This window comes from Augochlora pura, chromosome 6 (genome assembly GCF_028453695.1).
Source record: "Augochlora pura isolate Apur16 chromosome 6, APUR_v2.2.1, whole genome shotgun sequence".
NCBI lineage: Eukaryota > Metazoa > Arthropoda > Insecta > Hymenoptera > Halictidae > Augochlora > Augochlora pura.
In genome coordinates this window covers 18343733-18360790 of record NC_135777.1, presented here as the reverse complement: position 1 = coordinate 18360790, position 17058 = coordinate 18343733, and the positions used below count along the sequence as shown (strand labels likewise).

At 40.3% G+C, this 17058-nt stretch overlaps 1 protein-coding gene across 1 annotated transcript in view; it reads left to right on the top strand.

Moving 5' to 3' along the window:
* The window catches only part of Rsh (Rap GTPase activating protein radish), a 50300-nt gene extending 38246 nt beyond the window's left edge, over positions 1-12054 (top strand). The window contains exons 13-22 of the mRNA XM_078182759.1: positions 91-568; positions 933-1329; positions 1921-2155; positions 2767-2938; positions 3558-3797; positions 4294-4449; positions 9079-9236; positions 10352-10461; positions 10623-11144; positions 11655-12054. Coding sequence (XP_078038885.1) covers positions 91-568; positions 933-1329; positions 1921-2155; positions 2767-2938; positions 3558-3797; positions 4294-4449; positions 9079-9236; positions 10352-10461; positions 10623-11144; positions 11655-11807 — 2621 coding nt within the window. The 3' untranslated portion in view covers positions 11808-12054. The remainder of the gene's footprint in view (positions 1-90; positions 569-932; positions 1330-1920; positions 2156-2766; positions 2939-3557; positions 3798-4293; positions 4450-9078; positions 9237-10351; positions 10462-10622; positions 11145-11654) is intronic.
* The last annotated feature ends 5004 nt before the right edge of the window (positions 12055-17058 follow it).

Sequence of the window (17058 nt, the reverse complement as noted above, 5' to 3'; positions counted from 1 at the left end):
CTGGTCTTCGGCTTGTTACACCGGCCTCTTAAATTCCGATTGTTCCCGCGGGAAGTGTCGCGGACTAATTCCGGCTAATTCTCGTTGCAGAGGGGAATTGCAAAGAGTTCCCTCACAACCTGGTGCCGACGCCTGGCTACTGGATCGAGTGCTCGAAGCAACAGATCCTGTCCGATGCGATGCTGGATAGGAGCGAGAGCGGGGAGCTGGACCCGGACGAGGACCTACGACGGCAGGACAACAGCTATTGTTTCTACGAGGAGCCGGAAGTGGCGGAGACCGAGGTGACAGAGACGGACGACATACCGCGGAAGAAGACCGCCATCGAGGAGGAATGGGAGAAGAACCAGGGCTTCGAGCTAACCTCGGTCGAGCAGGAAAGCTACGAGAAATACTTCTACAACAAACAGCACTGGAATTACTTCACCGACGACGAAGACCTGGGCCCGGTGATACTTAGCATTAAACAGGAGACGCTGAACAACCGGGATCAGTTCAGGATCCTCGTCAGAGCCATCAGCTACACTGTTCACGGCCTGATCCCCGCCAGCAGCGTCTTCGCCGATCGGTACTTACAGTTTATCCTTAATTTGTAGATGGGTCTTGATACAAACCGTGAAATATACTTAGAATACTTAGAACGACGTCACGGCTTTTATCGATAATAAAAGGATATAATATGACTCGAATTTTTTGCAGTTAAAAATTGACTACAGTCGCTACGACGTCAAATGATTAAATAATTCTCTAAAGAATCTGTGCAAATCGTTACATTGAAAGAAGTGTCATTGCATCTTCTATTTGACTAATGCAAAGCTTCTTCCACGAGTTACAAATGCACAGAGATCCAGTCTACCAAAGATCAAAGACTGGGGCTGCAAAGGTAGATAAACAGACGAGATAAGAGGAATAATCGATCGTCTCCGTTGCAGGTACAATCGAGAGGAGGTGGTTCGCAGCCTGGGCAAAGAGGTGAACCTGAAGCCAGCTCTGACTCTGGGCCAGCTGCCGGATACCCAGGAGGAGCTGCTCAAGCTTGACCAAGTGTTCATCAAGTCCGAGCTGAAGGTCGGCGTGATTTACGTCCAGGAGGGTCAGTACACCGAAGAGCAGATCCTCGACAACAACGAGAACTCGCCGATGTTCGAGGAGTTCCTGCAAATCCTCGGCGACAAAGTTCGTCTGAAGGGCTTCGACAAGTACAAGGGCGGTCTGGACACCATACACGACCTGACCGGCTTGTACTCGGTTTACACCAATTGGAGGAACATCGAAATCATGTTCCACGTTTCCACCCTGTTGCCTTATGAGAAGAACGACGCCCAGAAGGTAGAATCTTCGATGTTTTAACTTGAAGTCGGGGAGAACCTGCTTCAAGAAACATTTCTAACACCAAAGAGAAATTGATTGTTTGAGGACGATCATATATATATTTTTCAAATTTTTCTTGCGATTTTTGCTGATCTTTTTGGTTTCTATTTAACAAAGATTTGTTAAGATCATCATCTTCAATTATTTTGAAACCTCTATAATTAGGTTTGAATTATTTTTTAATAGACAATGAAGATAGACAGTTGTAAGAAAAGCTCAGAAACGTGTTCTTGGCGATATTATCAAAGCCGCAGTCATTATTGAAATGTTTTCTTGAGTAAATAATTAAAAAAATCGTGACGTCATTTTTTACATCATTTACAAAATGAAAGATTAATTACAGGATAAATTATTTAATTTACGATTATTGAGATAGTAAAGATATATTCATGAGTTATTTATTCAACAAATTTTTCACTTGGAATTAAATACACTATTGTTATTTCAATAAAGAAGCATAAAACAATTGATTGTAACACTTCTTTAAGAAATAATTTCGTTATTCAAATGATTGAGATTAATTAACTCTGGATGATTTGTGTTTGCCAGCTGCAAAGAAAACGACACATTGGCAACGACATAGTGTGCGTCGTGTTCCTAGAGGCTGACAATACCGCGTTCAGCCCGGCGTGCATAAAATCGCATTTCCTGCACACGTTCATCCTCGTGCGAGTCAGTCCGAGCATAAAAAGGAAAATCACTAGATACGAAGTGTCTGTTGTGACGAGGGACGAGGTCGGAGCCTATAAGCCCTACCTCTGGATACAGAATGTCTTCGAGAAAGGTAATAAGCGAAGCTTTTACGATGATTCCTCGACCCATTATCTTTTACGTTTTCTCAACTTCACTTTTATTTCACGCGGTCGCATTAAATGCCACTCTTAAAATCGGCCGTCTCTCCACAAAATGAACTTTTATTACTTGTTAGTCTCGGCAATTTTTTACGCTTCGTTATTTGTCGTTGAAAGTCTAGCAAAAATTGCGCACGCCCTTCGCGTAACTTTGTTATAATCTTTACATGAAAATTTTCTTATACAATTTCTCGATTTTATTACCGAGAGTTTGATACTTTAGAGTCGTGTTACTCTTCAAAAGTAATATCAGTGAAATTATTTATAAATAATTATATTGTTCAATTTTTTTACCTGAAAGTCTAGCAGACATTTAGCACACCCTATATATTTCTGTCAGCAGAATTAATCGAGAGCATGACCAAGAAATGAGTTAATAAATGTAATTCATGGTTCAGGAAAATGCTTAAATATAAATGCGATCAGGAATTGTATTCGCGAGCAGCTTAATCGCTTCTGTCGATAGTATTAGGGATGCAGTTCGAAGCTAATGTCCTGGCAAACGTCCCGGGCAGAGATTCACTCGAAATTCCTCGGTTCGCAGGACCAATGTTCCGCGAGTGGATTCTAACGAAGATCGTGAACGGTGAGAGGGCGAGCTACTCGGCGCCGAAATTCGCGAGAATGCAGGAAAGGACGAGAGGTCAGATGTTGGAGGACATCGTGGCCAATTTGGCTAACCATGTGGAGACGGGACAAATTCCGAGGCCGTATAGGTGAGAACGCGAGAAACGAGAAACGAGAAGAGTCACTCGCGAAACCCATTATCATTAAATTAGACTTTCAGTACTTGCCAACAATTTTAAATGAAAATAAATTACCTTGTCCGGAACGTACAGCGGGCAAAATTTGTCCTCGGAATGCTAGCCATTATTTCTATGCGCGTCGTTGTTCATACAGAATTCCAAGCTTCGCGCGAAAAAGTTAGGCGCGGAGAATTATGTTTAAAATAAATAGTATAATATATGACAAAAGTACGTAAGTGGAATACAGACACTGAATGCAAATGATAAATTGAACAAAGCTTATTAAAATTATTAAGAATAAAGCCGAATCGTTATTTAATTCCTGTTCGTTGCAATCAAGTTAAAGTGATTATATTTTGCATAAAGATTCGCAGTCGTAAATATAGCAAATTTTCATGATGGAGAAAATTAGAAGTACGATAATTGCATATAGAAAACAGAACGAAAATATTTTACGATGTAGAGGATAAAATAGTTTGAAAATATAGAGAAGCTAATGATCGATTTCTACGTTAAATTGTTGGGTTGAAAGTGTGTCAAGAAACGGGTGAGTCACTGTGTAATATAAATTAATTTGAAATTTCCCTAGGCGTGGTTCGTGGAGACCAATCGGCCACATGAGACCGTCCTCGCCGCTTTTAGACTCGGTCAGAGACCAATTCGCGGATTACGACCAGCTCGCTAAGGACTTCACGCGAGTGTTCTTAAACAATCAAGAGAACGTGTCGTTGAACGCGAACCTGTTCGATGTGTCTTTCCTGGTGCCTACTCAGAAGAATCAGAAAGTCAGATTCATAGGTGTCAGAGCCATCTTGGCGGTGAGAAGCAGGTAATTCAGACTATTCATATGGCTTATTAAATATTCAACACTCTAAACACTGTGTGATTAATTAGTCGATAAAATTCTATTACAGAAAAAATTCACGTATATCCAATTTGCATTAATGTCGAAACAATGCTTGGAACTATTATTAATCCGTGGATTAATAATATAATTAATAATCTCACATAACCCTCGCGCGTTAAGAAATACCTTTCGACAACAGCGCATGATACTTTATATGTTAGTTCGCTTGGAAAGTCATTTTTTGTCGTGAGATAACAAAGAATGATTTTCTAATTTTCAGAGTAAATTTTAAAAATATTATTCTAGCATTAAATACTTTGTTATCGCTACGAAACGAATTGTTTTACTCTTTCTTATCTATATTGTCCGACTTATTCTACTCTATTTCGGAGACTGTCTGCCAATTATCACTGTTAAATAAATTTACTCACTTTGGTAATACTGGGCAAGCAGATGTGACGGATTTTGATATTTTCAGAGTGTTCCAACAAATGCTGTATGGAACTCGGGCCCGTTTCGGCAGTCCCCAAGTCCCAATCGCTGAACTGCTGGCCAGACCAGCGCCCACCTTGCTCAGCCCGCAGAAACCGCGTAGTTCGAACTTCCTTCAAGTTCCCGACATGGAAACGCCAAGGTACGTGTCTCTACAATTATTTTTATATCAATAATTGAATAGTTTTATTATTCGAAAACTTTTCTGATTCGAGTCACGTGGGAAACTCAGCGCGAAGCGAAATCCTTGACGGATAATTTGTTTCGTGAAATGCAACGACAAGTTAACCCATTTTTGGCCACGAACTTTGATGTTCGGAACCCTTATTGGATCACACTTATATTTCATCCTTCACGTATTTTAATATCGGATGTAGTTAGAAATTACAATCCCTTTGATATTCTAGTTAATAACAGTTTTCTGTGTAACCTTGTGTCATTATTAAATTAACGAACCTGACCACTGTTAAACGAAAGTTTGGTCTTGGTTAAGAAATTTGAAAGTTTCCTCCGTTAAATGTGTCTGGATAGAGGAAGTCCTATTCTACTTGTCCAAGTAGACAGGGACATGTATTATACACTGACATGTACCACTTGCCTGATTAATGGCTGTCCCTTGCAACTTGCCCGACCGATTGATCACTTATTCTATTGCCCACCCATTGGCAAACTCGGACTACTGGTTCAATCAAGATTTCTTCATTCAATGTGGCTAGAAATTGACTGTTTTTATTCGATCAATCAGAGATCAGATTTGTATCATTTGTCCGAACTTATGCGAGCAGAAATTCCTCTTATGGGACTAAAAGTTATTTTCTTGATTTTATCAAAAAATTACAATTATACTGTTTCTTTATCCTATGATTCTCCTAGTTCACTGGTTCGTTTATGCCAGCTACAATGATATGTAACAAAAAATTATAATTTGAAGTTAAAGATTCGAAGTTGATGTTACCATAAATAAATGACAGCACAATCAGTCTCCCTCTGCATCATATAATTTCTGTTTGAAACGCGATCTCTTCGCATCGTTCGTATTGTTCGAGACATTTTGCCTTGGGAGAGTAAAATCGGACACCCTGTACAGAGTATATAGTTTCCGTGTCTCTTTACTCGGCTGAGCGAAAAATGGGTTAAAGGGATTCAAACCAGGAATAACAGCAAATAAGAGTGTTGGAACTTGCTCGAACGGTGAGGGATTTGATGCCTGCGGTGTCGTAATCGAATGTACTTTCGTGTTGTATTACATATACATATTATTATATATATTGTATATATACATATTATATATATATTTGAATATTTATCTAATTGCAATTGTGTGTATTTTTTTTCACGGCACTTCCATGTCTCCTATCCTCACAGCACCGCATGACAACTATTTTCACACTAATCAGAGAAATCTTCTAAATTCTATCGGCTGCCAATCGTAATTTTGTCTGTGCGATGCAATAATGCGATGCAACAACGCGATGCAACAATATGCGATGCAACAATATGGGATCGAGGTCTGCAATTCGGCATATCTATAATTCGTTATTGTGACTGTCATGTGGCATGTTTATATTTCTCTCTTTGTCGATTATACGAACCGTAAAATATGATATCGAAAAGAGAACCATAGGGCACCGTTCGAAGACCGAGAATTACCGCCAGCCGTTGACGATCAACTACGAGGCATCGAACAAGATCGAGACGTCGATTTCGGATTACAATTAAACCGTACGGGCTCGTTTTCGCGCGGCTGGCGTCGTTATTCTCTCACGCGTGCCTTACTGCTCTATCGAACGGCCTCTATCACACGGATCTTCTCTATTCTTGTCGCTGTAACTTGAGAAGGTAATGCAGACGGGAAAGAGAAGTATGAAGTTTCCGGATCGCTTGAGGGAAAACTGTCGACATCGAGTTACGAGTCCTCGGCAAATATTTTGCCCGGTTTCATTGATATATCTAGCGAAAAGAACTGGAAAATTGCTGCTATACTCATTGTTAACCGTGAGATTTATAAATAAGAGAGAGCTTGATTCACTTCTACAGTTTGATACGGAACTGTAGACAAAATAGATATATTCTTGTTACTTTTATACAATTAATTTATTCTTTACCGGGACAACTAACCGTTGCACACTTTTCCCACATCGATTGCAGAAATTTCACGGCTTCTCTCGTTACACGAGTACAGTACGCTGTCATTCCATTTCAATATATTTATATTTCTTCTTTTAGGAATCGTATATAATTCTTGTGCTTTACAAAATATTATAATGTAAAATATTCTTTTCTTCGGGATACACAATTTTGTATATCTTAAGCGACCTGTTCTTATTGTAATATTTGAGATTCCTTTAACTCGGATGCACTGTCCTGCATTCTTCGAATATTTCGGATAAAAAATATCTTTGACCAATTTTTCTCAAACAAAGCAGAGCATTTTCTTTGCAGTTACAATGGCTTGAGCTTTTACGATCTTAATAATTTCGACGGAGGAAAAGAAGATTTATATTTTTGGTTTAATTTGATTTATTCAGATTTACTTAGAATTATTAGATTTATTTACAATTATTCAGATTTATTTAGATTTATTCAGATTTATTTATAGTTATTTATATTTATTTACATTATTGATTTATATTTATTATTTACTTGGAAGCTTGAATATTGATGACGAGAGAACAGAAGAATTTATAACAATTTAAAATAGCGAAATTTTCATCACCAGTCAGTTTTGTCAAAATAAAGGGTTGACTGTTCCGCAAGAAATCGCGACCTTCGAAAGAAACAAACTTTTAACGTATAAAAGTAGAGGTTCCGCGTATCAAAATGACCTAAGATAGATTTACGTAGAATTATTTTTAACGAAGCTGCGGTGGTTCAAAGATCGACGACGTTTCGATCGAAGTTTAGTGCTCCTTTAATTTCGCACGCGAGCGTATGTACACGGAGACGGATCGAGTGGTGTCGCATGGTGCATTATCTCTCTCGGAAAGGTCCCTGAAGTGGCAGGGTACTGTAGTTGCATCGAATTACCTTCTCAAACCGAGCAACCGGCATGCAACGACTTGCGCAGCTAACACGACGCAAAATTTCATTGAAAATTGAGCCGTCGGCGATCATCGGCTCCGGTTCGGTTCGATATTACAGGTTGCCTCCCCTAAAATCACCACCATGACTGTCATCGTCGTCATTATTAGTCGTAACGAGAAATGTTCGAAAGCAATTTACGTGTTCTCTGAAAGAACAAGTTATCGTGTTATTAGTTTCTCAATTGTGTAAAAGGTTTGCGAAGATCAACCTTGATCTTCCCAATAACATAAATTTGTTTAAAGTCATTAGTTGCTAAGAAATCACTATTACTCTTAAACAACTTTAGTATGATTTTATAAAATATATGATTTCATCTTAAAGATCAAAATTGTATTTCATAAATATTTGATATATCCGTACAAAAATTGATAATGTCAGGATATGCACATACGAAAATTATTATATTCCCCGTTACGACTAATTAATACTTATTATAATGACAAAAATCAGACTGGTGATTTTAGGTGAAAGAACCAGTACATATGCAGTGGCTCCAGGAAATCTTCGTGTACTTTTCCATTGTCGACAAATTGTTGATATTCAACCTATTATAACTTCGAAGAAAAGAGTCGTATACTGATAAACCTGGACTCCCTTTTAAAGCTCGAAGTTTCTACTTTCTTTGTACGTCGTTCATTTCCTTGTGACACGTTCTTACAGAGTATAGTAACAAGGAAACTGAGGAAATGTTCTCCGTTGAACATCTTACGGATTGAAACGTCTGTAAATGCACTGGAAAATTTGTTTCATGCATGAATCTGTAATAGATTTGAAGATTGGAGCTTTCACTTTGCAACGATCTCTCAAAGTACAGTGTACGATTTTTTTCATTTATTTTACTGACCTTTGAATGGGAGATGCACTATTTACCTTTCTCGAGCTTCGTACGATAGAATTTGTACCTCGTTTCTCTTCCATGAAACGACTAAAAAAAATCGTACACCAAGTTTTGAATAATCGTTGTAAAGACGAAACATTAATCTTTAAATCTGTTGTAGTTTCGTTTGTGAGAAAAAATTTCTAATGGTTTTACAAACGTTTCAAGTTTGATCATCTCTGATCAATTTCGCTATATCGTGTAAAAGTATAATGGTACGAATAATTATAGACTCAAAGCAACTTTTACATTTTTAGTAATATCTAAATAAAAATTAAATGAAATAAAACATTTATATAGAAATAGAGTTTTGTACATAGAGTTTTGTACATAGTTTCTTTTTTGGTTTCTATTTAAATATCAGTAAAATGTCGGTAAAAATGTAAAACTTACTTCAAATTTACAATTACATCCATCACTGTATATTGGAAAAACTGATCGACGATTCATGAAGGTAAAGCCTCGGAACATTAAAATGAGCGTGGGTGTTTCATTGTACGATTCGGCGAAGTTATATCGGTTCAAACATCAGCTCGCAGAAAATCGGAAAATCGGTGCACGCGGATATTTCGAAGCCGCCGTGTTTTTACAGCACGTATCTATATTTCCGCGGGAAACGAGCTTTCGTCGTTGTCTCGTAATTTTCTCGTATCTAGATCGATACGCTCCGAAATTAACTACCCACTCCGTTAACTACCTACCCCTCGATGGTCCTCTCAATCGGCCGAAGAACCTCCTGAAAGTCTCCCTCTCCGTACCTTGAGGTGCCGCTCTGCGGTTTCTGTGAGATACTGGCTCTGACCTGTTTAGACCTAAAAGTGTGCCGTCCTCGCCGATTGTGAAGCGCTATTTCTCGAGGCTGGAAACGCTCACCGCCGGCTGGGGAAGAAGCATCCGGAAGCATAGAAGCGGCAACACTCTGCAAAGCGAGGATCGGAAACGCTGGGCCAGCTCCCAGGATTGCAGCAGTACGTTCGCCAGCTAATTAGTTCGATATTTCACACTCGACGTTCGACACCCGCACATAATAACGAAGTCGTCGTTCCCGCTAGAATTAAGTGTCAACCCTGCCGACTCTACGGGTCCACTTAATAGTCACTGGCTCTTTATCAGGGTGGCACGAGTGCGCTTTTATTAATATTATTTCGATCGCGGTCTTTATTTATTTCATAACATGTTTTAGCAAGCTGTTTCCTCCGGTAATAATTTTCCTCTGTAATTGTTTCAATTATCCTATTTCTATACTATTTAATTATTCTATTTTAATCACTCCATTTTGCCATAAATGCATCAAATCCACAATTTTATTTTTGTTAATAGTTTCTTTTTTTGGAACAATCATTTACTATAGTAACATGTTGAGCGCCGCGTCACCCAAATATGGGTAACACTAATTTCTGTCCGATCTTGAAAATTCATTTTTATTGTAATAAAATTGAATTTGACTAAAATGTTTCGGATGCGAAAGAGTTCTAATGCCATCCCCTATGATAAATATTAACTTCCTAGTTCCGTTTTAATCATTTAAATTGCATGAACTATGTGGCGATTATAGTGGTTGATTGTCGGCGCTGAATGTGTTAAGATTGAACCTATCGACTACAAAATCACGAGACTTAATTTATACTTTTTATCATTTTTATTATAATATATAGTAGAAAATGTATTCACTATCATCTGCCATGAAAGAGCTATTATAAATCCAAGAATTTTTAAACGAAAACTGCGAAAGCAATCAAGAAGATTGGCACTGGTATGATTAGCGTTAATACTGTTGCGAGTGAGTAAACGAAGATGTAAAGTAATACAACGATCATCCATTACTATTCCGACTACGCTAAAGAGTTACTGTTCGTAAACTAAAGTGCTCGATAAAACATATACAGAATGTTGAAGCGTGTGCATTTTGTGTGTTATTAGTTAGCATTAAAGGTACCAAAAATGATAAGTTGTAACAAGGTGTGACAGAGTTTCATTCGAGCGAATGTGTTAATAATGACTAGTAAACCCTGCAGAATTAATATGTAATTGATCTACGACAGTACAGTTTGCACAATTTCATCGTTTTCTTCTTTCAATGCAGACAAGGAAGCGAAAGAAAAGGAGAAACATGCTCAGCAGCTAGCGGTGCCAAGACTCAGCGTGTTCGCGGACGCCGAGAAGGTGGACAGAGCGAAACTAGCACAGACAGAGGTAACAACTAAACGAATTAGATTTATTGGAATGATTTTTGCTTCGACCTAATTAGCCTCGTTAATCGATATTATAAAATATTTTAACGAAAATCGAATGATTCAAATTACTAAATACCTTGCACCGTCAAAAACATAAAAAATGCTGCGTTTGCATTTCAGTTCGACATCCACGACTTCGATCCAGAAACTTTCAGGATCCTGCTGGATTACCTGCACACAGGCTCCTGCTCGCTCACCTGCAGCAACATCTGCGGCCTGGCCTGCGCCGCGGAGCACTATGAACTGTCGGAGCTCCAGGACGCTTGTTTCCATCACGCGAAACAGTTCCTGCGCATCGACGTTGTCTGCGTGATGCTCTGCACCCTGGAGAAGTACTGCTGGCGGTACTCGTCCGCCATGAACCTGGTCAACATGATCCTGACGTTCATCGAGACCAGATCCTCACAGCTGTTCAAGAACGACGGGTTCCTCACGCTGAGCGAGGCGATGGTGCAGATGATCATGAGCAGGGACCTCGACGTCGAAGAGATCGTCAAGTTCGAGGCAATGCTCAACTGGGCGAACAACAGGATCAAAACCAAGACGAAGATCGTCGACGAGAAGATGGAGTTCAAGTGCATTATGGAGAGGCTCAGCAAGGATCTCAAGCTCTACAGGATATCGCCGCAGGAGCTGATTAGGGTGAGGATTCGCGAATCTTGGCGAAACAGTTCGTACGTTGCAGGAAACCGAATCCGGTAACGCGATTATTAGAAGGGTGAAGAGTACGGTAGACCATCGATTATTATTCGTTATTAAACTTTAGATTTTTGTATACGCATTTTTTTCCTTCTTTAATTATTCGATTAAATAACTATTTTACCAAATTCTTTGAATATTATTACTCTGTCGAATATGAAAAGACATGTTAGAAAATAATAAATGTAACTTTCTAAAAGAAAGAGAAGTCTTCAAAATATTAACGAAATTTAAGAAATTAAGAAAGCTTCGACGATTAGCATTATTTCTAACTATATATAAAAAGATCTCGCACTACTTGCTGTACTATCATACTCCTATCGACATTCTTGTTATAATTATTTAAGACATTCCCACGAACTGTTTCCATTTACAAGTTTTGCTCGGAATTTGTAATTGCGAATTAACACTTTTATTTCTAGAAACAGTACTGACATTTGAAATACTTTCCAGATCGTCCTGCCGTCGCACGCGATCAAGAACGAGAGAATCCTGGAGACGCTGATGTACCAGGCGAACACCGGTATATACAAGAACGTGGACACCTATTTAAAAACGTACGAGAAGAACGTGCAGAATCAGGAGAGCTTCGACTGCGGGATCTAAACGACTTGGCGTATGGGAGATGAACCAATAAGTACCTGAGAAGTAGATTCTAGCCGAAAGTTCGCCTAGAAGAGGACAACTCGTGTTCCAAAAGGAGTTAGAGGATATTTTGTCGATCGCCCATCGGTCCCAGCTCTTCGATCAACGTAGGACACCGTGGAGCGAGCGATTACGCCGATCGGCAGTCCCGTGTTCGAAGCGAACGTAGTCCTCGGCGGCTGTTCATCGGAGGACAGAGTCAACGATGCCTGACAAAAAGCTTCTCGAGCATTATTGTGATCAGCTTTCACGTCTACCGTGCGGCGTAGAAAATGTCTAGCTCGTAATAGAAATCGTTCCCGGTCTCCCTCGAACTGACCTGCCGCGGGAACGCTCGAGAAGTGGTCTTTCCTCGCGGAGTAATAACGGCGGAGATCGGCGAGCTTCGATCGTTCCGGAAGTTCCGTCGATCTCCGACGCTCGGGAGAAGGAGATGCACAAATTTCATATCGTTCTAGAGAATAACGGTGAACTAATCGAGCGAAGAGCGAGGCTTTGGGCATTAGTATCGATTAGACGAAGCGGATAATTAGCGAATGGCTGAGCGGTCGTTCGAATCGCTGAAAGTAGTCTAGTCGTTCATGGCCACGCGGCCGCGGTCGTGCCAAGCCGTGGAACGCCAGCGAATAAGGACGAACGTCCTTCGTCCGGAGTGCGACGACACGTCGAGACGGAGACGTTAGCAGTTTCACCGGCGACGAGGCGCCGAACATGACAATCTGTATCATAAACAACAAGAGATTTAAGGACAAAAGCCGGAGGGAAAAAGATAAGAGAAAACACGTGTGCACCGGAGGACGCTACTGTTAACGACGGTACGCGCGTAAGCGGTGACCACCTGGTAAGCTTGAATGAATTTATCGTACACGCATATACATATATACATACATATACACGTGTAAGAGCGACGCTAATAATAATAACAATAAAAACTAACAAACGATAAGCGATAAGGTTAAATGATATAGTAATAAACGACGTTGATGTTGAATGTGGAATTTTAAGAACAAAAAAAAAATGGAACGCGATCAAGCAAAATGCGTGAGGTGACGATGCACGATGATGATGATGAAGAAGAAGAAGAAATAAGTATTCGAAGTCTGTTCTGTTTTCTATCGTAGTTTTTGTATCTTCAATACTCTAAGGCAGAAATTCTAAAATTCACGTGAACAGGATGGAAAGAAATATATATATAAATATATATGTATGTATCAAAGAAAAGGGAGGAGCAAAGGGACGAGGAAGAGGGCTCCCTTTTAACGATCACCCGGGATCGACGGGAAGAGTAACAACAGTGTTTTCGTTCGCAATGATTCTGCTCGAGACGGCTTTTCTATTCGGCAGACGCGGCACGAGGACGTCGTTCGTTTAGAGGATAGCCTGCTTCTGAAGGATCCGCGGGATCAGCGTCATTCCGGACGATCGTGTCCGATAGATAATTCAATGTCAGACTGATCTGGCTACCTTCACCGCATCAGAAACCAAAAAGACAGGAGAGACGTTCTGTGTCACAAAGTGTCGAGAATGTAGCGGTCGTTATTGAGTTATGTTAAAAAATAATGCAGTACCTGCGTTATGAATTGACTTGCTAGGTCATTGACCTTGTTTACTATAGGATCACTGAGATCAGTGACCCGGGAAAAACAATAATACATAGAATCTATCAAAGTCCTGATTTAACTCGTTAATGCTTTACCGATCGGTCATTAAATCTATTAAAATGATTCTATTTTCATAACATCAGCATTAGACAATGTATAGTTCATCTACTTTATTTATTACATTTTACTTATTTTAATAAAAATATGGAATAATATTAAAACTTACAGTAGTACAATCTAACAGTTTTACCTCAATATAGATAACAAATTATTGGTTGCCATGACAACCGATTCACAGATAACCAGAAAAAAGACGATTTATAGGCTATCGATCGGTAAAGTGTTAAAAATATTGCGGCCGATTCTTACGAACTTCTCATTGACATGACTACGTTTACTCTCGACACTCGGTGCACACCGAAGAGTCTGGCATTCGTCTCTCCGCTATTCCGCTATTTACACGCTCCCCTCGCCGACGAGAATTCCTCCGCGACAGGAACGGAGACGGACAAACACACACACACACACACACACACAGAGAGATATTTTTTACACGATCATCCGAGCACGATGCGTTTTCTGGTCCCCGTGATAAGTCGTACATTGCGTTTGCCCGCGCGTGCACGCGTCCAACGAAGCGGAAGCGAACGCGGTCAGTCCGTGGAAGAGAACATTGTTGGTAGAACGGAGGGATGGTAACGGAGAAAAGAGAGGAAAAAAAATAATCATTCATCGATTCCCCGTGCCGGGGGATCGTCCAACTGTTAAGTGTCTTATTGTTCAGGCAAGCGGCTGGACGAAAGTAGATCTTTGTTTCCTTTTTCCTCGCGGAGAAAGTACTGAGATAACGGGAGAGAAACTATCGCTTGTAATCGATGCCTCGGCGCGATCCTTTCATCCCCGCGCGGGTGCGCGCGTCGCGTTCAAATCGAAATCCGTGATCGCGGTCGCGATCGGATCGAACGCGACGCCGCGTGCTCGCGCGCGGTTCGCAAGGTCGCCGGCGGCGCTACCGAACTAAATAGGTAAATTAATATGCAAACCGCATGTGTAGCTGTAAAAACCAACCAAAAAAGTAAATAAATAAAACGTGTCGTTGTAAACGTGAACGTTTGTAAAAACGAAGTGTCGAATTCGATGTGCGATGATCGGCCGCGGCGCGTTCGATCCTTTTTCCGCCGGGCCGCGAACGATCGCGAGCTGCTCGTCGATCTCGATCCTGCCAGTGAATTTCTGGACCACGGATCTACGGTTCGCGCGCTCTCCCGCGAAATGTAGACCTCTGTCGGCAACGTCGGTAATTGGACCGCGAACTTTAAACACAAAACCGGTAAAAATGTTCAAGGATATCGACAATGCTGTCGCAATATTTTCTGTTCTCTGTGATTATGCGCGAAAGAAATAGATGACTACGTAGCTACTGTATTTGAAATTTTAGCTGCCTGGTTATTATCGTTCTAACAGGGAATCGTTTTACGAAGTAATCGTGGAATAGATTTCGAATTCGAGAACAGCATTATCGATGAATTGGATACGAGAGTAGTCCGATTATAGAAATCGTTATTATCGGTCAACTGTGTTTGTCGACACGTGAGTTAGCGTCGATCTGCGATAACGTAGCGCTGCTTGATTACTCGTGCGACGAACACATGCTGTTGTTAAGTGGATAAATTTGTAATATAACTGTAATCCACGGGGAAATCGCTGCATCGCGAACGATTATCGACAAAAACGTAGCATTCTCATCGCTGGACGATAAAAATTATACTAGTTACTAGCAATTTATAATCGCTGGTCGATGAAAAAGGAACTGTTGCGTGATTCGCAAGTTCAATGTTAATGATAACAGAGGTTCTTGAAGTTTGCGAAAATAACATGCACGTCGAATTTAGCGTAACATTTCATCCAGAATAATAATTTCGTTGTCAAATATTTTCATCGTCGAACAACGATATGCAGTTTCGTTGGAGCGTAGGTTGAAATATTGAATTCTCTTAGTTGCGAAAACTAATTTCGTAAAAGATGTAACGTTGCCCAATGATTCACACGATGTTTCTATTTTTACGATACCGCAGTGCTACGTGATCGCGTGAGATCGTTCGATCTTGCGGATAGCGCGTCAACGATCGGCAGCTCGGCGATCGTAAGTGAAGCGTTCAACAACCGAACTTCCCCTCGCTATGCTCTCGCGTTGTCGTTCATCTTCGTAAGCGCGAACAAACGGTAGATTTTCCGCGACACGCATCGTCCACGTTGGCGGAGAACTCGAAAGTACTTTAGCGGTCCTCGTCGTGGTGGATCGAATCAAAAATAGCGTCGAGGGCAGAAAAATATTTAGTCAAGGCGGACTGCGTGTTGCTTGAAACTCTACTAGCTCGGTGTGTAAGCGTAGATGTTTTAGTGCGTGATCGAAGTGTACACGATGGATCACTGTATCGATTTAGGAGGGAGCGGGGTCATGGAGATATAGCCGGGGGCCGGTCGCTGACTAATCGAGTATGGGATCGTTTGTAAATCACGCGACCTCAACGAGAAGTTTTCATTGAGAAATTAATTCGTATTCTTAAAATTTGTTCGTCAAGTTTTGTGTTAAATTTCACAATTTTTATAACTGGACTGTAGACCATTACGCAAAGTAAAAATTTTGCAAGACGATCGTAAGAAACAGAAATGAAATAAAACTAAGTTATTTCTGAATTAATTTTAATAAATGAAAGATAATGTAACAGTATTATTAACTTTATCGTATGTTTTTAGAATTTGATATTTCAACTACTCATTTTTACCGTAAATGCGTAAAATCCGCAGTCTGACCAGATTAAAATTAACAGTGTGCTAGTTACAATAATGTTTAATTTATACCTCTTATGCCATCGATACTCTCCCTGGTCCTTGGCTATTTCCTGTGAATTTTCTTTCAATATAAAATGGAAAATATAGATATATCCTTTTTTAGACAACTGACAGTTAATTTACAGTCTGGATACAGAAAATCATAAGGTCTAGCGTATCGCGACGTTTCCAACAGAGACATAATTTAGAGATAAAAGACAGCCCCATACTCGAGACCGTAAAATCTTTATACGGTTTTCGCGTTTTCGAGGATGGCCCCGTAAAGTGCGAAGTCGTCGATAAAATGCGGAGATCAGTTTTTTTTTGGGGCAACGAGTAGCTGGAGCCACGAAACGCGAAAATCTTGGAATACAGAGGGAACAGAGGTTCGGAAAAAATTCCTATGGGAAGGTCGATGAAAAGACAATGAAGTCACAGCCATACCTCGCAGTACCTTGAATCGACGGCGGAGGGGAAGAGGGTACGTGAAGAGAATTTTCATCGAACGCGATTCTGTCCAGCCATTGCCGACTACTGTTCAAGTGTAGATGTACTCGTACAGAGATATAAACAGAGAGCTAGATTATAGACAAACGGATGCGAGAATGAACATATTATACATGTACGTATGTGTATGTTGTACACACGCGCGCACACGTAACACATAGACGTGAAGAAAAAGAGCGAGAGAGAAAGAAAAAAAAGAGTGCGATAGAGAACTAAAAGAAGCGAGAGAGAAGTGAATACATGCACAATTAATGCAAGAGAAACGATACACA